This window comes from Xenopus laevis, chromosome 4L (assembly GCF_017654675.1).
Source record: "Xenopus laevis strain J_2021 chromosome 4L, Xenopus_laevis_v10.1, whole genome shotgun sequence".
Taxonomy (NCBI): domain Eukaryota; kingdom Metazoa; phylum Chordata; class Amphibia; order Anura; family Pipidae; genus Xenopus; species Xenopus laevis.
The window spans coordinates 107,621,117-107,645,876 of NC_054377.1; the positions used below are offsets into that span (position 1 = coordinate 107,621,117).

A 24,760-nucleotide genomic window follows, 5' to 3' on the forward strand; every position below is an offset into this window, starting at 1 on the left:
TTTTTATAAGTTTTTGTCATTCGAAGGAAAATCTTATGATCGTACGGTAAAATCGTTCGAATCATACGAATTTAAGCCACACAGGCACACAATGAGCGACCGCGCACATACGCCCTGTGTGCGTGACATTGCAACATGATGCTTCCTGGATTGGCGGAAGTTCAAGCTGGGCCGCATTCATATTCATCCTGGGCCGCAGGTTGGACACCCCTGCTTTAGCCTATTGTTTTATTAAAGAAATATGTAGGGATTCTGTTATTTCTGGGGTAAACAAGAATATGGAGCCAGATTCACTTTAGCACTTCCTTTCCCAGGGAACCTCAGAGGAACCCTTTTTATACATGAGTGCTTTATCAGCCTTGGCAGACTCTTACTATAGTTTGTTATCCACAAAACCCTGTGACACTCCAATCCTTCTCATGTAAACAGAAAATAATGACTTGGTGTAAACTTAAGTGTGCTTCTCAGAGCACTTTTACAATTAACATTCATTTTTACTGGTTTCCAACCTTACCTGTCTATGCACTTCCTGGTTAAAGTTAACCATAAATCCCTTGCCAACTCTTAGTTGAGCCAAAATCCTACTATTATAAGTCTGAACTGCAGTCAGAAACCACTAAAAATAGAAAATGAATGCACAGAGAAATGCTTTGCAGGGGAGACAGCAACACTCAGCACTGTAGAATAGGAACCCATCAGCAGCTAGGCTGACCTGATAGGGAACTGAAGCCTTTCATTGCTTTTGTGACTGTAGGACTGTGATTGGCTATCCCCTCCCACTGTGCTCCTGGCAGGGACCTTTAAAACACAATTCCTCTCATTTGAAACACGGACAAGGACTGTAGCAGATCTATAGCAAGCTCCAATAAAGGGGACATTTTTGAAGATGTTAATTTTTAAAACCTACAAGATCAGTGGATTTTTACTTTACTCCTATAGGTCTCCTTTTAAGGGGTTGTTCGCCTTCCAACACTTTTTTTCATTTTAGTTGTTTTAAGATAGATCACTGTGACTGTTTTTCTTTGTGGGGGTGGGTCACCCAATTAGTAAACTGTTCTAAATTGATACATTAGTTGATACATTTCTTCTCTTAGTCCCTGCTGAGCAGCTACTTGTTTTTAATTCATACAACAGTTGCCAATATTCCAGAGATCAACTAATGTAGCAAATTGTAACAATTCAGAATCTGCACCTGGGTTAATGAGCTGCCAGACACCAGAGACAGAAATTTGGGAAAATTCAATTTTGGAAAAAGTATAAATATAGAAAAAAAAATACTTTTGAACAATCCAAAAAGAACTGAAAAAATGTGTTTAGAAGGCAAAGAACCTCTTTAAGGAGGTGCCATTTATTGAATAAATAGCATCAGTGTGAATGAGCTGGCATTTATGACCCGGTCAGTTTGTAAAACATATGAAACACAAATTAATGGTGTATTAGAGATACTGGACTGGTTAATTAAAGAAACTGATTTTGAGAACAATTGCCGTGGGGTGAAGAAAAACATTACATTTTCAGGATTGGTATAGATTTCTTGTTTTTTTATAACTACTATAAAGTTATAAAGTGATTATCAGTAAGATGAAATTAAATTTTATTTTTTGTGATAGTTTACCTTTAAAAGAATATTTAAATAATTATTGCCACTAATTCTCTTATCCATTATTACCATTATAAACAGTGCAAAACTGCCAATATTAGAACGAATGCTAAAATGTTATCCTCTTTTCTATGACCACTTATACATTTGGAAAATCTCCTTTATGCAATACAAGCTGTGTGCAGCTGCACTTTCATACATGACCCTCCAACAGGTTTATTAATGTTGTCCAGTGAACATTCTAATTACAGGAAATTAAAAACACACACAACACGACTGCGAATTGTTTCAGCAGAAAAACGTCTTTATATAACACTTTACAATCAGTTTTAAAATTCATTTAAAAGACTACATACATAACAAATCACAAGCATTTAAAGTAGGTTTAGACCATGCACCAAGTTCATTCTAAACACCCAAAAAGCCTGATTCTTGATACTGTCTTTTTTTTTTTCATACAAACACATGATGAAAAGGAAATGGCTTTCAAAACACATCCAGTAAAAGAAATGCAGAGTACAGTCACACTGATTTATAAGCAGCAATATGGTCTACTAAGTACAGGAACGATCATGTATAATAAGTTGGATGTATAGCACGTGCCTCATATGTAGGTGGGTATAATATCACATACATGTCCCACCACTACCATCAGAGGGAACCACCTCCTGCTACTTATTCATACATAAATGCCTTAACTGTTTTGGTAAATGTTGAACGATACAGTCACACACTTGCACTCGCTGACAAGAAGAATTTGCCTCAGTCAGCATCACATAAACACTGATATATTCAGTATACTGTATAAGTTCACACACACAGGGCTGATCATTCAATATACAACAAACAATATTTTTAAGGACAGGATTTTATTCAAATAAGCCTGTTTATCTCCAGGACGGGATATGGGCCATGCAGATTCCTTAGCTCCCAGGCCTCTAGCTTGAAAGCCATACCTTTATATATCAGTCCACTTTATTAAATCCTTTAGGGTTATATCACCTATAAAGATCTGTTGCCACTTTGTTTTTTAAAAGAAAACATAATTCTAAGCAGCTTTGCAGTATACATTCATTACAAATGTTCTACGGTTTTTAAGTTATTTGCATGTTTATTTTATGCTATTAAAAGCAGTTTTTGTTCCTTTCTAGTCTCTACACTGGTGGACCAGACTGTTGCTAGAATGTAAGTACAAGGCAGCTGATTTACAGACTTTTTTAACATTGTTTATAAAGTTACAACCAGGAGTTAAGCAAATTGTTTTTCAAAATAACTTAAAAGCACTGAACATTTTGAATACATGTATATTGGAAAGTTGCTCGGCAACGTTGTATTTTAGGGTTGCCCTTTAATGACTTCTATCAACTACATTATTTGTCTAAGATGTATGTTGTACATTTTTAATTCCACCCCCTCTCATATTTCCCAGTTGCAGCTTTTTTTACCAACTCTCAGCAGCTGAGAGATGCCAGCAACTAATATATGAAACTGTAAATCTATTGCTATATAACAGACTTTAGTAAAGCTTAAAGGGGCAGTACACCACCTTGTTCAACACAAGTTTTGTGAATAGGGCTTGTGCGAAGCATACATTTTGACTACTGCTATGGCTTTTATTATTATAGAGCCCAGTAGGGGCTGCTGCTACCAATGGTAGCAATTCATTTATTTGAAGGGGAACTATCGCGAAAATGAAAATTTAATGTAAGCTTTCTCATTCTGAAGTAAGAAGCTTTCTCATTCTGAAGTAAGAAGCTTTCTAAATACAATCAATTAAAAATTCTGCATTGTTACTGAAATAATCAGGTTTATATTCACTGCACACCTGGCCATTTGCTCCTTGTCACCTGTGTCTGTCCTTCTGAGGACACTAAAAGAAAACAAGTGTTAGATAGGACTTGGCAGGGAATGCAGCCTGGAGCAGGGGAGGAGTCACTTTAACCTGTTTGTGTCCGCTCTCCAACTGCAGGATCTTCATCCCCCAATCTAGGCAAGAGAAATAACATTTTAGGGATGCACTAAATCCAGCATTTGGTTCGGGATTCATCCAGGATTCGCCTTTTTTCAGCAGGATTTGGCCGAATCCTTCTGCCTGGCCGAACCGAATCTGCATATGGGGGGGTTCAGCTGAATCCAAAATAGTGGAATCGGTGCATCCCTATAAAATGTATTTTAGAGAACGGCTAAAAAATAAAAAGTTACTGAAAAAAAAATCTTTTTTGTGATGTGCTATTTGATAATCACTTTTTTACATGTAAACTATGATTTTACCTAAATGATCGCCTACAGCATGTATTTTTATATACATATATATATCCAGAAAGAATACCTGTGTAAGACAGCTGATTACTAAATGCACACTCCAGACTAAACCAGTTGTTATGCAGCTATGTACAATGCAGCTTCACTCAGCCTGCCATGCAGCATGATCACAGGGAGATAACAAGGCCTGAAAGATACAGACTATGGATGCAGAAACATTCACCATGTGAGGGTTGCTGAGCCGCCTTATTAGGGTTGCCACCTTTTCTGGAAAGCAACCCTACGCATAAATTAAATGTAGCCTAATCTTTTTTTGGGAGGTAGCCGTATATAGTGGTAAGTATCTTGATAAAAGGGGTGTACAGTATACACTTGAATGTTATACAATCAGTATGTTGTATAGCTTTCTACAACAACTCCAGCAATTTGCCTGCTAACAAGTATATTCTGTCTATAGTAATAGTATTTTAGTTGCATCACAGACCAGCAATGCAATGTACAGGCTGCTAATACACAGAGCCTTATGTGCATACCATAATATGCAGACATTGCATTGAATTTTTCCTTTTTTTTTTTTAATTATACACGCTTGGAGCTTTCCAAACAGCTTTCTGAATAAATAGCACAAAGAAAGAAGTACAGTTGCAACGCCAAACAGTTCACTAACTCGATCACCATCTGTAATGGCGGCTGGAACTGTAGTTTAACTATAGCCGGAAGTCTTTAGATTGCACAGCCCTTTGTTACGCCTTAAATATTATTGTCAACAATTTTCGTTTAAAGGGATACTGCTGTCGGAATACAGTGTTTACTTACAATATATATAATGTGAAAGATTATTTGCATTTACAAAGATGCTGCCAGGAGAGGTCTTTATCTAATTTAGCGGCGAGTGAAAGAAATAACCGCTCTGGATTAAAGCAGATTTAAAACAATGTACTGTATGAAATATAAACACCCTAAATGAGATGGGAAATAACTTAAACTACTATAATGCTTGAGTGAAAAAAATAAATAGGGTTAAAAAGGAAGGATGTAGTTATAAGACAACAGTATGCCTTTAAATAGATTATTACATTTCCTTTCAATTCAAATCTGGGTTTACACAGATGGATCACAGCTCAGTGCAGGCTACTGACATATACAAAGGCACAGTTATATGAGTGACTATTGTATTAGTTATGGAAAGGCAAAGTATATTCTTATGGGTCACAAATGAACTGAATCACGCTGACCGTATGCAATGGTATTGCCTGGAAATCAGCTTTCATATCTGTATTGGCTCTATGGCACTAAAGGTGATGATCAACATCAATTAGCACATTGGGAATGGGAGTAAAGTACTTAAAGGAGAACTAAAGCCTAAAAATGAATATGGTTAAAAATGCCATATCTGACATACTGAATGGATTTCACCAGCCTAAAGTTTCAGATTCTCAATAGCAGCAATCCAGGACTTCAAACTTTTCACAGGGGGAGTGTCTGTGACACTCACATGCTCAGTGGGCTCTGAGCAGCTGTTGAGAAGCTAAGCTTAGGGGTCGTGGGAAATTTAAAAGCAGAAAATGAGGTTTGCCTGAAATATAAGCTGATATTACAAGAATGATTATTAAATTCTGATGCCAATTGCACTGGTGTCTGAGCTGCCATGTAGTAATTCTCTTTATGAATTAGCCTTATTTTTATTCTATATATACAGTATATTGAGTGGGTCCCTAAGCTCAGTAAATGACAGCAGCATAGAGCATGTGCAGTGAATCAGCAGAAAAGAAGATGGGGAGCTACTGGGGCATTTTTGAGACATGGATCTTTACTGCTAAAAGGCTGTGGTTGCCTTTGGCTGGTATAAAAGCCCAACATATAATGTACAACATTTCTAGCCTACTTCTTTAGTTAAGCTTTAGTTCTCCTTTAAGGAGAACATTTTGTAAAAACGCAATATGACTATGAAGACTTTCATTCATCCAGGTCATGGTATATCTAGTATAGGTAAATCTAAAAACAACTGGACTTGCTGAGTAATCAATGAAGACGTTTCACTACTCATCCAAGCAGCTTCTTCAGTTCGACTGAACTGAAGAAGCTGCTCGGATGAGTAGTGAAATGTCTTCATTGATTACTCAGCAAGTCCAGTTGTTTTTAGATTTACCTATACTAGATATTTTGTAAAAACATAGACAATTAGCAGACTGTATTTTGTTGACTTAAAGGGTGGTACCTGCCCTTAACGCATTTGTCAGTTTCGCCAACAGCAGCAATGCATCTGTCTAAAGGGTGGTGCCAATCCTTAGCCCTTTCTAACAAAGCAACGTACATTTAAATGCGTGGAATGTACAGGTCACAATCAATGGTGTTCATTTGTGACATTTTGCACAGGAGGTTGAGGGTCCAGCCCAAGCAGTGTCCCAAGATAAGAATGTTCTCTGCTCTCCAGGATTTGATCTGGCCTCACTGGATGCAAAAGGGTAGCTGGCTGTGGTGTTAGTGTGTATTTTTCTAAAAAGGCCAAGTCAGAAGGTTGCTGATATTCTGCTGCTGATGGTATTGCAGAGGGACCTGTATGGTGCCCCAAGTCTCCTTCACTCTCTGCCATTTCGATGGGCACCAAAGTAAGGGGCACACAAATATCTGCACTTGTGTTCTCAGAGGTAACTGGGAAACTTTTTGGCTCTTCATCTGCTCCTGTCTCTTCTTCAGCTACCTTGGAACCATGAACATGATCAATGTGGTATTTAAGTTTGTCTTTGCGTTTAAAGGTAGCATTACAATGCTGGCAGTTAAAGGGACGGGCATCTGAATGAATAACAAGATGCTTGGTCAGTGTTTTCTTGATGCGGAATGACTGGTTGCAGATATGACACTTGTATGGCTTTTCCCCTAGAAAGAAAAGAAAAAATAAAAAGATGTTGAAATATGCTTTGAAGCAAAAATGAAAGGCCTTAATTTCACCAAGGGGAGGTATATATACAGTAGGGATGCACCAAATCCACTATTTTGGATTCGGCCGAACCCCTGAATCCTGCACGAAAGATTCAGCCGAATACAGAACCGAATTTGCATATACAAATTATGGGTGGGAAGGGAAAACGTTGTTTACTTCCTTGTATTGTGACAAAATGTCACGTGATTTCCCTCCCCATCCCTAATTTAATTATGCAAATTAGGATTCTGATTGGGTTCGGCCGGACAGAAGCATTCGGCCGAATCTGAATCCTGCTGAAAAAGGTCGAATCCCGAACCGAATCCTGGATTCGGTGCATCCCTAATATACAGTCATATACCCCCCCATCAGCCTGCATACTCCACTTTCAACAAAAAAGATAACAGCAGTATGTCTTTCATTTCCCAGGAACATCTAAGTACTGGGGGTGTTTTCTGAACAAAGATTTTTAGTGAAGCAGTATTCAGTTGTATACAATGAAATCAAATGTGAGAAACTGGCTGTGCGAAAATAATTCTGCTAATTTGAATGCATGTAACTGCTCAATACAGATTATTGGCAACACCAAACTGGTTGGATTAGCTCGTTAAGCCTTGAACTTTATAGGGAGGTGTGTCCAATCATGAGAAAAGGTATTTAACGTGGCAAATTGCAAGTTGTGCTTCTGTTTGACTCTCCTCTGAAGAGTGACAACATGGGATCCTCAAAGCAACTCTCAAAAGAACTGAAAACAAAGATTGTTCAGTACCATGGATTAGGGGAAGGCTAACAAAAGCTATCTCAGAGGTTTAAACTGTCAGTTTCATCTGTAAGGAATGTAATCAGGAAATGGAAGGCCACAGGCACAGTTGCTGTAAAACCCAGGTCTGGCAGGCCAAGAAAAATACAGGAGCGGCATATGCGGAGGATTGTGATAATGGTTACAGACAACCCAAAGATCACCTCCAAAGACCTGCAAGAACATCTTGCTGCAGATGGTGTATCTGTACATCGTTCTACAATTCAATGCAATTTGCACAAATAACATCTGTATGGCAGGGTGATGAGAAAGAAGCCCTTTCTGCACTCACACCACAAACAGAGTCGCTTGTTGTATGAAAAAAAGCTCATTTAGACAAGTCACAGTCATTTTGGAACAAAGTGCTTTGGACTGATGAAACAAAAATTGGTCATATCAAAAATTATTATTTGATTGTTATTTGGTCATAACAAAAAGCGCTTTGCATGGTGGAAAAAGAACACCCCATTCCAAGACAAACACCTGCTACCTACTGTCAAATTTGTTGGAGGTTCCATCATGCTGTGGGGCTGTGTGGCTAGTTGAGGGACTGGGGCCCTTGTTAAAGTCGAGGGTCGGATGAATTCAACCCAGTATCAACAAATTCTTCGGATAATGTTCAAGCATCAGTCACAAATTTGAAGTTACGCAGGGGTTGGATATTCTAACACGACTATGACCCTAAACACACTTTGAAATCTACAAAGGGAGAAGTACAATATTCTGGAATGGCAGTCAAAGTCCCCCGACTTGAATATCGAAAATCTATGGGATGATTTGAAGCAGGCTGTCCATGCTCGGCAGTCATCAAATTTAACTGAACTGGAGAGATTTTGTATGGACGAATGGTCAAAAATACCGCCATCCAGATTCCAGAATCATCAAAGGCTATAGGAGGCGTCTAGAGGCTGTTACATTTGCAAAAGGAGGCTCAACTAAGTATTGATGTAATATCTCTGTTGGGGTGCCCAAATTTATGCACCTGTCTAATTTTGTTATGATGAATATTGCTAATGCTGAGGGATAGCAAAAAATACTTGATTATTTCAAAAACAATACAGAATTTTTAATTCATTAAGAAAGTTTCTTATTTTCATTATGATGAAGCTTATATGAAATTTTAATTTTCACAATAGTTCCCCTTTAAGTTCAAAGCGGTCAATAGATAATCTCATCGGAGCTAGGAAAAGCTTTATACAGGTTTTTCGTGTACAGAAAATATATACAGAAACAGCTTACCAGAATGTGTCCGGAAATGCATTTCCAGGCTTGATTTTCCTTTAAAGACTTTTTTGCACACTTCACATTGATGAAATGTGGCTTTGTACCTGAAATACGAGCACAAAGAATGACTTATGAGTTTTTAAATGCAGTGTTTTTGAAATGATTCAGAATTTAGTTTGAGATAAAAAATTTACGGTTGCAGAAATCACAAATATATCCATAGAGAATGCAATGGCAGTGGCAATACAAGGGGACAAAATCAATGACAAAATAACACCGCACATAACCCAAGTGTGCAAGCAAGCAAGTGTGATCAATTAAATAGACAAAAAATCTGTTCTTTTTAAAAATGGATTTCAGTGCAGAATTCTACTAGAGCACTACTAACTGATGCGTTTAGAAAAAAAACAACTTTTCCTGTGACAGAATCCCTTTAAAGGAGACATATAGGATAAATGAAAAAACCCTAATTTTGTAGGCAATTATGAATAATACATGGTATTGCTTTTACGTGGTGCTAAAAATTAATATTATCTTTTCAAATTAGGGGTGGGCGTGTCCTAACGGTTCCTGCCAGAAGCACAGTAGGAAGGGGACAGCCAATCACAGCCCTGCAGTCACACAAGTACAGACAGGCTTCAGTTCCTATCTGGTCCTGCTAGCTGCTGATTGGTTCCTGTCCTACAGTGCAGTGAGCTGAGAGCTGCCGGCTCCCCTGCACAGCCTGGGAATTCAGGGAGCAGGAAGTGGAAGGAAAGGGAGGGATTATTAGGGTTTTTGTGGAAATATTCAATAAATTAGCCTGAAACCCTACTTTTTTTAAGCAAAATACTTATATCTAAATGAGTATAACATACTGGTACATTCTTATTTTTTACACAAAATGTCTCTAATTACCACCAACCATATACCGTATATACTCGTGTATAAGCCGACCCGTGTATAAGCCGAGGTACCTAATTTACCTAAGAAAACTGGAAAAATGTATTGACTCGTGTATAAGCCTAGGGGCCCCATGTCAGATTTCAAAATGTGAATGTGACCCGGCCGCAACAATTGGGGGACACTGGGCAGGTACCTGTTAAAGGGTCCTCTGTCTACCCCTATTTCATGTTTGCTTCCCTCTGCCACTTCCCCCCCTGCCCTCCCCATCTGTCGCTCTCCCCACCCCGGCCCTCACGTCTGCTGCTCTTCCCTCTGTCACAGTAAAACGTGACCCGGCCCCAGCAGGACTGTCTGTGACTGACTGTGTCGCCGCCCGGAGCAGGTCCAGGAGCTCCGGGCGGCGCGTCCTTCCCTGCCGGCGTTCGCTCCCAAAATGGCGGCGCCCATGGCCGCCACGTGGGTAGCGGCCGGCGCCGCTACCCACGTGGCGGCCATGGGCGCCGCCATTTTGGGAGCGAACGCCGGCAGGGAAGGACGCGCCGCCCGGAGCTCCTGGACCTGCTCCGGGCGGCGACACAGTCAGTCACAGACAGTCCTGCTGGGGCCGCGGAAGGAGGTATGACCCGCGTATAAGCCGAGTTTGAGTTTTTCAGCACATTTTGGGTGCTGAAAAACTCGGCTTATACGCGAGTATATACGGTATACCAAGATATATAATTCATGAGGGTACAAAAGAGAGATAATTTTGTATATGTTTTTATGAAATACAATATCTTGATTGTGTTAAAATGGACCAGCCAACCAAATATTGTAAAAATCACTTTCTTTTCCATAAGTGCCAGATATACTAGGATGTAGACTTTGACATTATGATGTTCCCATTATGCTGCTTCTATTAAAGATCTGAACAATCAATATCTAGTGAATTCAATTTTGGTTAGTGGACTCTACACATCAATTTAAAACAATCTCTGCTTTTACTTTCATTCATTGGGCCTTAATTGAGTATCATTATTTAATTAAAGCACAGTTCTACCTCTTCACAAGCTAAAGAGTTTTGCTGTAGGTAGTGTCAGGGGGAATGGTGAAATCATCTCATTAATCTTAACGTTAGCTCTTTTTGCTCCATGGACAAAGTTGTTTGAATCACTAAATCCAGGTGCCTGTCTGCTAGGCAGATTTTGTTTATTACAGTACATGCAGTGATTTCTTGCAGGAGTTCTGCACAATATAATATTCAGGTTATCTGTAAGCCATTGTTATGGTGGCTGACCATGTGTCTTGGACACTGCTTTTCAGACTGAGATTCACTGCCCTACAGTCTTTAAACACATTCAGTCACATAAAGTCACTACTGCAGACTATTTCAACACCCAAATGAAACAGAAGAATCAAAAAGGTCATCAGTTCCAGCCATTTAAGAGATATATATCCCATGTTTTCAGAATTGAAAGGCAGCCCTCTTCTTCTTCAGGCAGTCACTACAACTATGATTTCATATGGTAGTCCTAAAGCGAAGATTCTCTAAATAAAAATATTAAAGGGCATGTAAAGGCAAAAATAAAATCCCATTTTTACTTTCTTTAATGAAAAAGAAACCTATCTCCAATGTACTTTAAAAAATCTGTACAGTTTTTATAACGTGGTATGGTGGCTTTTCAATTTTATGATCATAACTTTGGTAACTAAAAACCCCTGTTTTGTAAACATGCACTTGCATTTATACTGAATTATTTATGAGACAGGGGCCCAGGGAAGTGCATTGTAAGTAGCACTTCCATTATATTTAAATATATTTTGATTTAGCCTTGAGTGCTTCCACAATTTCCCTCTAATATAGTATATTGGCCTGAAGCTGTGGCATAGCTTCATGTGGTTTTTCAATAGCACCCCATACCCACCCCTTAAAACTAATGGTGGTCCTACGCTTTTAAATTTGGGCGTTGGTTTGGGCAATCCCTCTCTCTTAAAAGCCTTTACTGGCGGGGGAGGATTCAGCCTTCAAATTGAAACCAATGCTCAACATACACTGAACACAGGTAATGCTATTATGCAGAGAAACATTTCTTTTTAATAAGTAAGTTAGGGACCGCCATATAGGGTTTACCTTGACGTGGTATGGTGGCTTTTCAATTTTATGATCATAACTTTGGTAACTAAAAACCCCTGTTTTGTAAACATGCACTTGCATTTATACTGAATTATTTATGAGACAGGGGCCCAGGGAAGTGCATTGTAAGCAGCACTTCCATTATATTTAAATATATTTTGATTTAGCCTTGAGTGCTTCCACAATTTCCCTCTAATACAGTTTTTATAAGAAACCTGACTGTTTGCAGTAAAGTTTCTCTTCACTTATTGCTGTGGCTAGGAATTGTCAGACGGTCCCTAACTGCTCTGCAGGGAAACAATCATCCTTGTGAACAGCAGGAGGAGCTTCCGCCTTACTTCCCAGCCATGCAGAACTCCAGCAGCTTTGTTTGTTTCCCTGTAGAGCAGTCGGCAACTGTGTAAAGGTTTGTATTTTATTTTATTTTTGCCTTTACAGCCACTTTACTTTTTCCAACTCCAGCTGCAGAGACAAAGCTCATGGAGCCAGATTTAAACAGATAAACTGGGATTCTATTTGTAGGATTATTTTGCTGCAGCCACTGCTTCTGCAGAGTTGGAGAAAGTTTGTATTAAACAATACAGAAACTATAAAATCCACATTAAATTACATGACAACACAGGGCCCAGTGCAGTTTGCCTATTCTGATTATTAAACAGTCGTGCTGTATCGGCTTCTGGCAGATATTATTTGACTTGTGCTGTTTTAATAATTTATGACGATCCCTAAGCAGAAGCCCAGACCACACTGAGCATGTGCACAGTCTTGGTCTTGCAAATATGTTTAACAAAGTTACAAGATGGTGACCCCCCCGTGGCCAACTTTGAAAGCATAAATTATTTGTTTGATTAGGCTTGTGGTGCAGTAAGTTCATGTTTATGTTAAGTATACAAAATACAGCATTTCTAGCCTTATTCTATTTTAGACTTTACTTCCCCTTTAACTTTCAGGATGTATAACATGACAAAACTATCCTGCCTCCAATACACTGATCAATAAGAAAAGATTGCCCTTGGGTCCTCTAGTGCATTTTAGAAAAGGGGACTCCTACCATTCTGGTAGCCATAAATGGCTACATCAAGTTTGGTTAACTATGTCCTTGCTGTTGTTTATGCTTTGATTTTCCACTATTCCTGCTTTTTACTTTTTGTTTCCTATTCTAAAGCATAGATCAGGGAAAGAGTTTCTTTAGTGCCACTAGATGGGAGAAAATGAAAATCGTGGCTCCTGTTCCCTCTATAGATCTCTGAGAATAGGATTTTCATGCTAAATAGAAACAAAGCTGTTACCCCACTTTAATCAACTAGAATGGCACTAGTTTTACAGATAAGCCAACTGTAGTGTTAGTGTTGCAATATGTTTACTTACTTTTGCCAGACCTTCTCACCAAGATGAACGCTTTTATAATGTACAGTCAAGTGGTCTCGACGTCCAAAACATTTTCCACATTCCTCACACTGATGTGCTTTCTCACCTTAAAAGATGAAGCAATGCATACATATTTATTTTAATTTTATATACTACGAAATATCATTTGACCAACAAAAAAGTTGTAATGATATTAGCAACTGGCTAGCCAAAAATGCAGTGCATTGCCTGCATCATTTCTAGTTGTTTTACCATTAAGGAGAATGATACTCCACATTAAGCATGCAGAAATCATCCCTGTATCAACTGTGTGTTGAAACAAACTCAATGTTCTATAAAATAAATACATTGAACAACTTCTTTATCCTCGCAGCAGAACTGGAGGATTAGTGAGAATTATCTGTTCACTTTATTTCTCTGGGAATAATTAAAAATCAAACACATTTATAACCTTACAAAAACCTGCAGCAATATACCAGAATGTATCTTCTTGTGTTTTGTGAGATGATCATGGCGAATGAAAGTCTTTCCACACTCATCACATTCATATCTCTTGTCATCATGATGGACACGAAGGTGGAGCCTGAGAGAATAAGACAATAGTAACACTAAGCATGGTAGCAATATAGTTTAGCAAAAGTTAAGATTTAAGGAAGAATGAACCATGGAAACAAGTGTTTCTAATTATCTTCTACAATATCAATGTATAGTAGTGACACTCAAAATACATTTTTACATTCAATTTATTTATAAATTTGTGTCTACTTATCCCAAAGCCTACTGTCATAGCCTGAAAGGAACAGCAAAATGCAAGCCTAAAGTTAGAAAAGAGAGTCCCTGGCCAATGCAGAAACATTTGGGCCACCAACTGAGAGGTGAAAAATAATGACATGACTGGATATACTGAAAATATCAAACATGCTTGCCATATTACCTTGTTATATTTGCAACTGCCTGTAGAAGTAAAATGGTGTGCTGTTATCTCAGACCAGCTCCAGAGGCAGCGTATACATTGTGAATAACATATATTCCACAGATACATTCCTTCTGTAGTTCTACAGCTTTTATTTGAAGGTGATGTTTAAAGTAGGCAAAGGCTATAAGGGGAATTCAGTGTTCTTAATCAGAACAACAATTAGCCAGATTAGACTGGCACATTATTTAATTGATTTACCAACCATGTCATACCATATAAGTGTCTTTATCATTCAATGTATGTGCTTATGGTTAAGATTTAAACCCAGCACACAGTAGAATTGTTTGCCTTGGCAATAGAGATGATGTACCCTGTGAACCTCCTATAATGGGTGTTTAACCCCAATAAGAGCAGTAGAATGGTCCCTGGTAGGAAGGCCTTAGGATTTGATTTGAAGAAACCATTAATGCCAAAATGGAGCAACAGAAGATGGTCTTTCATGAGAGGGGACCTTCAGGATAAGACATTTTCCATACACCCTGTTGTACAGTAAAATACACAAGACCATCAATTAAATTAAGGTATCTGGGAATATGCTAATTAAAATGTGGTGCTCAATGGCAAGCCTTAAATATGAATGGTGGCCAACCGGTTCAGTAATAAGTTCAACACATTGTGCTTCTGCTGGCAAGGTTTGGCCACATTGGTGATATAGCCCTTATCAACTGAGTAAAGATGACAAGAGTTGTTTACTAAATGCAAATACAAGAAATGTTTTACTTTAAATGTCATTTATTAAACAGTTGTACCTAAGTTTTCCTGAATTCAGCACCAGTTGGCCCATTGTGCTTATTAAGGTGCATGAGGTGTCCTGTACTTTATACCCACCATTTATCAGGCTATAAAACACAGGGCTCCCATATTAAATGCACTATTATATATTTAATATCTATTTAATTTATATTGTCATTCCTGTGCAATGTCCAGAATCACTTCTGTGTAACTTCTGCCACATTCAGAAACAGGCACAAGTTTTGATCACATTGATGCAAAGTTTGAGTTTAGCAATGCATAATTTTTTCTATAGTGGGAGCACTAGAATTCTTGGGGGGGGGGGCTAAATTGCAGGGGACAAAATAATGGAAAAATGCATTCTTAGTAAACGACACCCCACAAGTATTCCTGTCTAGTGTCCAAGCTGTCAAAATGAAACATGAACATTTTTTATTTATTTATTCATTAGTGGTTTACTCCTATGGAGGGATGCTTTTTATTAAAGGAACAGTAACATAAAAAAAATGAAAGTGTTGTAAAGTAATACAAATACAATGTACTGTTGCAATGCACTGGTAAAACTGGTGTGTTTGCTTCGGAAGCTCTACTATAGTTTATATAAACAAGCTGCTGTGTAGCAATGGGGGCAGCAATTCAAAGAAGTAAAGGCTCAGGTTACACAGAGTAATACACTTTCAGTTTTTGGTGTTACTGGTTTCTCATTTTATATTAGTGAGGCACAATTCTGTAGACATAATATTGCCCAAAGATATTTATGGTTCATGCTTTCAAAACTGAGCCTTCGGTGAATACTCCAGCATGCAGCACACAGCATTAAATAAGCCAGCAAATGCATTCAAACACCCTTTCTGTAAAAAACGAATGCGGAAAGATGAGCAGCCAAACTTTCACTGCAGACCCTTTGTTATGGTCTTACAGATGACTGCTCTGACTCCTGTTTTGAACTGTAAATCAAGCCAGTAGAGCAGGAGCTCTACTGGCTCATCCAGAGGTTTTAAACCTACAGTATATGGTGTCCAATCACCATGCCAGTAGGTCATTTCGATCAATGTGACTTATTTTATGTATGTATATACTGGTTAATAAATTAGAGAAAAAAACTGGCAGTGTGGCAAACCAATGGAAAGGCACGAATGTGAAATCTGTATTATACGATTTTAATGTTATTGATACTAAATGTTAAAAGGGGAGAATTTTTTTGGTTATATGTATGTTATAGATGGACCTATTCAAAGCATTTTTTTTAATTTTTTTTATTGGTCTGAAAAGGTTAACCGGTTGTTAGGGGTCCCTGACCAAAACAATTTACTGTGACAGTTCAGTTTTATTGACATTCTTATTTACTGTTTATCTTTCTTTTCAGGAATTACAGGTCATTTTATATATTTAATTGGAAAGTCAGTACCTGTATGAGCTGCCATGGCGAAAACTCTGCCCACAGATACTGCAAAGATGAGGCTTTTCCCCACTGTGAATCCTCAAGTGTTCTTTGAGTGTTGTTCTAGAAAAAACAAAATGTGTTTCTGTCATCCTATATAATGTTAACATGCCTTTACTACTACATAATACTACATAATACTAATTTCAACAGGAATCACATGTAAGGCACATAAACACAACTACTGCAAAAATACACCCATTCCCTATTTTGCAAAGACTATACCAATCTTACTGTACATCACACTATGTGGCAATTGCCAGATATATTCAGGGAACACAATTTGCAACAATTATTTCTTTTTGCTGCTGAGAATGATCAAAGTACAGACCAATCATCATATTCAGCCGCACACAAATCTAGTTAAACTATTATGTAAACAATTACTAAGATACATTCCTATATTGCTTTATTATTTACACAATAATTTATAGGCTCTTTCTTCTAGCCTTATATCTCTATCTTTTTAAAAGTTTTAATTTATAGTGCAAAACAGGTCATGCTGGATTCCATAAAAATGTTGAGTAGCACAAATATCCTAAGAAGAATTTACAAACAATGTATTTTTAAATGATTTCAGTGTTAAAGCAAGGAATATTTGAAGTTCTATTTATATATTACTTGTAATAATGGTTATAGAACCTTCATTTTTCCATCACTAATTATATTGACTCTCGTATTTCATTCACACTTTTAGACATTAAGAAACATGATGGATAGTAAAGTAGGATATTAAACACTTCTATAACTGAAACCCATGGACAGTGACTGTGGAGGGGAGGGGGGGGGAGGAATTGCAGTAACCGGACGTTTCACATTCCTTTGAGCTTTATTTTCTGCAGTGCTACTTTTTTTCCAGAAAAATTCCTTACCGTTCCCTTACAGATTTTCCACAGATGAAGCAAGTCCACTTTCTCTTTCCTCCGTGTGTATACTCTATGTGGCGCTTCATATTCCCTGTGTCATTGAAGTGGCGACCACATATATTACATGGGAAGGGACCTTTTGAGATTAAGACAAGCAAGGTTTTCTTAGCATATCTCCTTCCTAAAAGTAATCTGAAGCACAAGTAAAAGGGAAGGCCAGAAGCAATTGTTGAATCTTAGAAGTCACTTGACTGATGACTTTCTCTGATTCTGGACCAAAGTGAAACTTACTAGAAAACAAGAAGCCACCTAATGCCAATTTACCTTCTCTTGAACTAGAAGACATGCTGTGTTGCAGCTTCTAAAATCTTACAGAGCTGTGGAGTCTGTGTCGGAAGTAATTTTAAATCTTTTGTCTGAGTAGCCAAAAATGTACCAACTCAGACTCAGAATAACTTTATATACAAGCACTGAAAGAATCAAATCAGATTTAAGAGCGCCTATGAAGGAGAATATGGCAGAAGCAATTCTGTTTTTAATAACAATACTTATAGTTGGATTTTGGATTGTATTTAACAGCTATTCTACAGCTACATATATATAAGTTGTTTTAGGTTTTTCAATTGTTTTAGGATTATATCGTTTAACTTTAGCAGTGATAAAATGCCTTGTATTTTGTGTACTTAACTTCTTTCAATCAACATGGAAAATCCATTAGTGTATTAAAGGAATAGTAAAATTAAAGTGTTTTAAAGCAATAACCATAAAATATACTGCACTGGTAAAAGCTGTTTGTTTGCTTAAGAAAGACTACTGTAGCTTACATAAATAATACTTGCGGGCTGCCATTTATGCTGGAAAAGAGGAGAAAAGGCACAGGTTACATAGCAAATAACCAATAAAACACCATTGTACTAGACAGATCTCATCTGTTATGTGCTATGTAACTTTTGCCATAAACTGAGGAGTCAAACGTCTGAAATCTTAGCTGCCACTGCAAATGCTTCACACATTTTAGCTGCTCCTTTTTGTGAGGTGCAGACAAGACAATAAAGTACTTACTTAAATTGAAGGAATAGTGAACGCTATGAAGATTTATTCAGAATGTATGTAAAGGCATGAATAATGTAAGCTTCCTTTTGTGGGCAGGGGAATAATTAGGATGCATTTGTGCTTGCTTATTTTAAGTGGAAGTAGACTACACTTCCTATGTCAAAGCAAAAGAAAAACCAATGTTGCTTTAAGGTGCAATTATTTTACTAAGTTCCCTTTTAAAAGGTATAAAAATGCCAAGTCCATCCAACCCAGAGCATTGATTAGTGGCCTTAATCTGCTCCCCACTGCATTCATAGTTTTGCAATTACTGTATGAAAGCTGCATATATTAATGGAAATTAAAAGCAATTAGGACTGAAAACACCTAAGTGCGAGGCTTAAAGGGGTGGTTACATTTTAGTATGTTATAGAATGGCCAGTTCTAAGCAACTATTCAATTGGTCTTCATTGTTTATTTTTCATAGTTTTTTATTTTTTGCCATATTATTTTAACTTTCCAGTTTTTAGATGTGGGTCACTGACTACATCTAAAAACAAATGCTACAAATCTATTGTTATTGATCCTTTTTATTACTCATCCTTCTATTCCGTTCACAATCTCTTATTAAAAGCAATGCTTGGTTGCTAGATTAATTTGGACCCTAGCAACCTGCTGAAACTGCAAACTGAAGAGCTACTGAATAAAAAGCAAAATAACTCAAAAACCACAAAAAATACTAAAATGAAAACCAATTGCAAATTATCTCACAATATCACTCTCTATATCATACTAAAAGTTAATTTAAAGGTGAACTACGGCTTTAATGTTAGGAGAATCCAGATATGATTATCAATATATACCTGTGCTTAGGAAAGATTATTTAGGGCTAAATTCCAACCCAGGTATAAGATGAAATATCCTGAATGATTAGTCACAGGGTTTACTAGATAAGGGTTTTTCTGTACATACATATATAATAACACAGCAAACATTTTTTGCAATCAACAGTGATTAACAATATGTTAGTTAAAATAAATAAATGATTGTCTTACTACTACAGAGCAACAATTAATCATGAATGAATGAAGAACTCTTATTGTAATACAACATAGGGAACACACTACAGGATGTTGAAGCATTTTGTATAGAAGGCTAATCACTAATCATACACATAAACACAGGAGACAAAATTAAAGTGACCCAAGGTATGATAAATACCTAAGTGAAATTTCTCTTGATGCTTCAGCCTTGTAAAGCGAGATTTAAAGTGCTCTTCACAGTAGGTGCATTTAAAAGGCTTGTCCTGAGAGTGCAGAATCATGTGCTCCTCCAAATGAGGCCTTCGGGTAAATGATTTATTGCACACCTGAAATAAAAGCCGACTCCTTGAAAACATCAGTAAAACTCCTTAAAAGTCGATAAATACTAGTAAGAAGATAAAATGTAAAATTATTTGTGTAGTAATTGGAACATTGCAACACCAGACAAGTAGGCATATAACAACAGTTATTTAGGTTATTTCCTATTTCTGATGAGTTATAAATCCATGGCTGTGACATATAAAAAATAATGACTAAATACAGGCATAGCGCCAATGACTAAGGGGGGCTATTTACTAAAACTCGTTTTTTTCCCTCATATTTTACCAGAAACAAATTGGACTTAAATCCCATCCACAAATTTGGCTAATTTACTAATAATTAAACTCGAAAAAATTGGGTTTTATGAATACCTCGAATTTTTCAAGTTTTTAAAGGCTTAAAAAGCTTGAATTTATCACGTTTTTGAGTGAAAACCAGCATAAAACACCCGGAAACCATGAAGACAAAAAACAAATGGTTAAAGGGACCTCTGTTTTTGAATTTTACATGGATTCAACAGGTTTTAGCTGGAGTATTTTCGGGTTCTGGTTTTTATGCTGCTTTGGGGCATAATAAATCTCTAAAAAAAATTTTTTTAGTGAAAACCCCCCCGAAATTTTACAGAAAACAAAACTCAACCTGCAATAAATAGACCCCTACGTGTTAACATAATAGGAAACGGGAAAGGCTGTCTCTGCTCTTACAAATAAAACAAATTTGGAGATTGCACACCTGTGTGGAGAACTCACTGAGTGCTTACCCCTATACAATCAGTTGAGTCTGCTCCTATAAAATCAGTTGAGTCTGCTCCTATACAAAAAGTTGAGTCTGCTCCTATACAATCAGTTGAGTCTGTTCCTATACAATCAATTGAGTCTGCTCCCCTAGCTGAAGGCTCAGGGAGTTGCACCTGACCCTCCACTGATTGTAGTGAGTACCGGCACTCAAAGGCAATGCAAACAGGGGACATGCCCCTTGTGTTTATTAGGTGACAATTAACAATGTTTTGGATGCATTCTCCCCTTTTTCAGGTGATACAGCAAGGTGTAACAATCAGTGTTAGATAGTCACAGCTTGCTGTATCACCTGACGAAGGGGGGGGTATCAAATGTTGTTGATCCTCGAGTGACCTAAGGGGCACGTTCACTGTTTGCATCGCCTTTTAGTGCTGGTACCCATTTTTTTCTGCAAAGTATGGTGGGAGTGCCATCTCTGTAGGGATCAGTGCACCAGGCAGAAGCATCTTTTTAGAGGCCCATGTGTGCTCGTGAAGTATTTGTTATAATAGATCAGTACTTTCAATAAGATTAAAAATAGCAAATAAGCATGCAAATATCAATTTAACTCAGCTTCTCCTGATGAAAGCATATGAAAGGAATTTCTGTCACAAAATATACAAGATTAAAGGTACAAGAAGGTTTCACATTGTAAAACAAAAACACATCCGCCATTAATGAAGCCAACTATAATATGTAATTGGGGTCTAAAGAAACAGGCCACATTTTTATTATTTCCAAGCTAGATACATATACTTTAGTCTAAACAGCAATGCACCGTTTCACATAGATGGTTTCACTGAAACTTAAAATGCTTACATCACATTTCCATCCATCGCTTTTGATTCGCTTAAGGGAAAGAAACTCTTGAGCATTCTCTGGATGAAACCTAAAAAACAAACACATTTTTATTCTGACATATTGCTAAAGCAAGACATATCATTTAAATTACATGCAAGCACATTCGAGAGCAAGTGTCCCGTAACTAGGACAGTAGCTACTAATTTGTCATACCTGGAGGAAGAGTGATTCTGTTCTACAAGTCTAGAACAGCAGTGCCTTTAAAAAGAAAGTTTACCTTTCCATTAAAATTTAGTTGGACTTCATTATTTATTTTGCATGATCTTACTCTTTCCAGGAGAAAAGGCTGTCATTTTGTCAGGTAACAAAGCCTGGAACCCAAAACAGATTTATTGTGAGCAGATTAATTGTAAAGCAATCCGTTAGATTCTCTAAAAACAAGTACATTTCCAATATGTATGAATTTATTTTTTCTTACTGATGTAGAGATAAAAGGATACAGTTTCCTCCGATCTAGACAGCCTCAGCCAGCCCTACCTAAGCTGTTCAAGAAACTTAACCAGTTGCCGGATACCAGTTTTCTCAGCACAGCTGGACCCCATCAGAACAGAGAATATACATTCAGCTATGAGCATACTTGCTTCTTATTGGCTTCTACTGTGCAGCAGAAGACCAATCTGATTCATTTAAAATTAAAGCAGGAACTGGCTGAGGCTGCCTATGGCAGCAGAGTAAACTGGATTGTTTTTTATCTTTACAACAGTAATAAAAACAATTGCATATATATTAGAAACTTACTTGTTCTGATAGAATCCCTCAATTTAATAGATTGACTATACATCCCCTTTCTAATCTGCTCATTTGGCTATGTTTGCCCAATATGGTCAATGTGTTGGCCAATATCAGGCTGATCTGATCGGATAATAGGCGGAAATGCAGGCCGTCTGGAGAGGTCCACATCAACTGGTGGATATCTTCGTCCCAATGGTATCTTTAAACCTGTACGATTTATGGCAGATCTGATAGGACTGTTTGAAAGGGGCTCCATACACTGGCAGATAAGCTGCCGATTCTGTATGAAGAGGCCTTCTTCTTTACAGCTGAATCAGTATCTTAAATCTGTCCCTGTATGGCCACCTTTAGCCTGTCAGAACAGCATAAAGATATCCAGCAAGATGAAACTAGCAATCAAACACAAAAGTCAGAGAGGAGTAAAGTTTGTTAGAGCAACTAATCCGCTGTTTGCTTTTCTTAAACAAGACTAGTAATAGTTAAAATATGATTAGACAATATGGGGTACCAGAAAGGGTTACATTTGCCCATATGTTACTTCATAACACAATAAAAATGCAATAGGTCATTAGCAGTGGCAATATATTAGCTTTGAATTAAACCAAGATTTCTGGAGAAATGAGACGTTTGGGGTATACAAAGCAGATTTAATTTTATGGAACAAAAAGGGGCACATAGATCATAAGGATAAAAGGACAGCTCATCACACTACACCAAAGAAGAATTCTAAAAATCCTAAGAGAGCTTCAGCGTTAAACTGTGATTTACAGTGGTGAACTCTCCTTTCAATTTAAAATAAACATGCTCTTAACAATGCAGAAACTGGCAACTAATTTAATTATAGGCTTAAATAACTTCATGTACTTGGGATGCTTTTCACCAAATAAAGATTTTTGCTAGTATCATGCTAGAGAGTATATGCAATATTTTATATCACTTGCCTTTTTACATGCTTAGACAGAGTCTTTCTGCTTGCATGAGGCTTGTTGCAAAATGGACATTTGTGCTTTTTTTTCCTATGAATTTCAGTCTCGTTATTGTGTCGCTTCCTGTGAACTGTTAGGTTCGATTTGGTGGAGTATCGCTGATGACATATGTCACATTCAAAAGGCTTCTCTCCTGTGTGCACACGCGTGTGACTCTCATACTTGCCTGCAGAGCAGGGGGATAAAAAAAAGGATCAAGAATTATTGATTATATGGCAGATTATATATAGATAGTAAAGAAGATCAAGGGGGAAGAGAACTAATAAAATCAAAACTACATTCACTTCATATACTGATACAATGCACTTTTTATGAAACAGATTATACTGTTTGTACACTATCTGCTTTGCATGTAACCTAATATTCAGGGAAGATAAACAAGAGTTGTGCTGTAATTCTTGCTGTAACTGTGTTACATAAAAAATAGAGGCAAATAGTTCTTTACATATTTGTAAGCCTTTTTTTTTTTTTTTTGCATCTATAATTAAATGGTCGAATCTTGTTCTAAATAGATACAACATAATAACACTTTATACACTACTGGCCAGAAACACAAATCACAAAACTCTTACCTACTCGATCAAAGACTTTGTCACACTTAGGACACCGTAACACCTTTTTGCCATTTTTCTGCAAAACAACTGGTTTAAGTCCTTCTGGGAAATTGTCAAATGCTCCTGATAGCTCATTCCTTTCTTCCGTTTCCTCTGGTTCGCCTTCACTTTGTTCATTATTACCTTCAAGTGCCTCCTCCCCATCCACTCCCTGCCCGTTATCCTCTATTCCACTTGTCTCTTCATTTATCTCGTTGCTAGACTCTCCGGAATCTGTTCTCTCCGTGCTGTTTTTAGAGAAATCATTACTTGAGACGCCATCACTTTCCAACTCCCCCCCATTCTCAAATTTTACAGGACACTTCCTTCTTCTAGTTGATTTTCTGGTTGAAGGGTCAGAATCCTCAAAAATGTCTCCAGGGTCTCTTAACGCATGTGCTTTGCCCATGTGATTTTCCAGGGTCTTTTTATAGCAGAATGTCTTTCGGCAAAATGGACATTTATGACTGGTTTCCGCTTTACTATTGGTGTCATTTGCTACATCTGGAGTTTCTATGACACTGGTTGATACATTAACCATTTCACTTTCCAACAACTGCACTGCATCTATGATGTCCAGAAACTTTGCTGCCTCCAGAACGAGGCTCATTTCATGTTCCCACACTACAAGCTCTGAGGAATAGAGAAAATCCAGCAGCAACTGAAACACAGAACTGCTCACATGATCTAAAGCCACAGCATCTGTGTGAGGGTTTTTACTCAGACAGGCATGGAAGTAGCTGCAGCCCACAGCCACCACCACTTTGTGCACCTTGAATTCCCTCCCCTCCACAGTAACAACAAGGTCACAGAAGGAAGCTTGTCGCTGACGATCATCGTTCAGATATTTCAGCAGGTTTTTATGATAGGTTAGAGATTGAAAGCGTTTCCTTTCATCTGACGGTGGGACTACAGGGAGTCTGTCTCTGGCATTATTCCCTTTATTATGCTGCTCAGTGACAACCTCTTTCGGGGGCTCCTTTTGGCTCTGCAGTTCGGGAAGCAGAAGTTTTGCACCAACCTTTCGCTTCTTTTTCATGGTAAAATGACATTAAATGGATTGAATTTAAAAGGCCTCTTAAAAAATCATTTCTAGTTTTCAAACATTCGTGTAACCTTCTCCCTGACAAGCAGGATCTCGCCACCCTTCTCCCCGGTTCCTGCTCATCCCAGAGCGACGCACGGTCACACACTGATGACGTTGTGGCATTAGGACGCACAATAGAGACGTAG

The 24,760-nt window shown here is 37.7% G+C and overlaps 1 protein-coding gene across 1 annotated transcript; it reads right to left on the bottom strand.

Annotated features, from left to right (window-relative positions):
• Positions 1-5,978: 5,978 nt before the first annotated feature.
• zbtb41.L (zinc finger and BTB domain containing 41 L homeolog) lies at positions 5,979-24,750 on the bottom strand. The gene is made up of 10 exons (XM_018258656.2): positions 23,507-24,750; positions 22,890-23,100; positions 21,175-21,244; positions 19,437-19,584; positions 17,190-17,319; positions 16,285-16,380; positions 13,645-13,751; positions 13,169-13,274; positions 8,821-8,909; positions 5,979-6,739 (listed from the first exon to the last, which is right to left on the bottom strand). Exons 1-10 carry the CDS (start codon positions 24,564-24,566, stop codon positions 6,207-6,209), a joined length of 2,550 nt encoding a protein of 849 aa, XP_018114145.1. The 5' UTR covers positions 24,567-24,750; the 3' UTR covers positions 5,979-6,206.
• Positions 24,751-24,760: the final 10 nt, after the last annotated feature.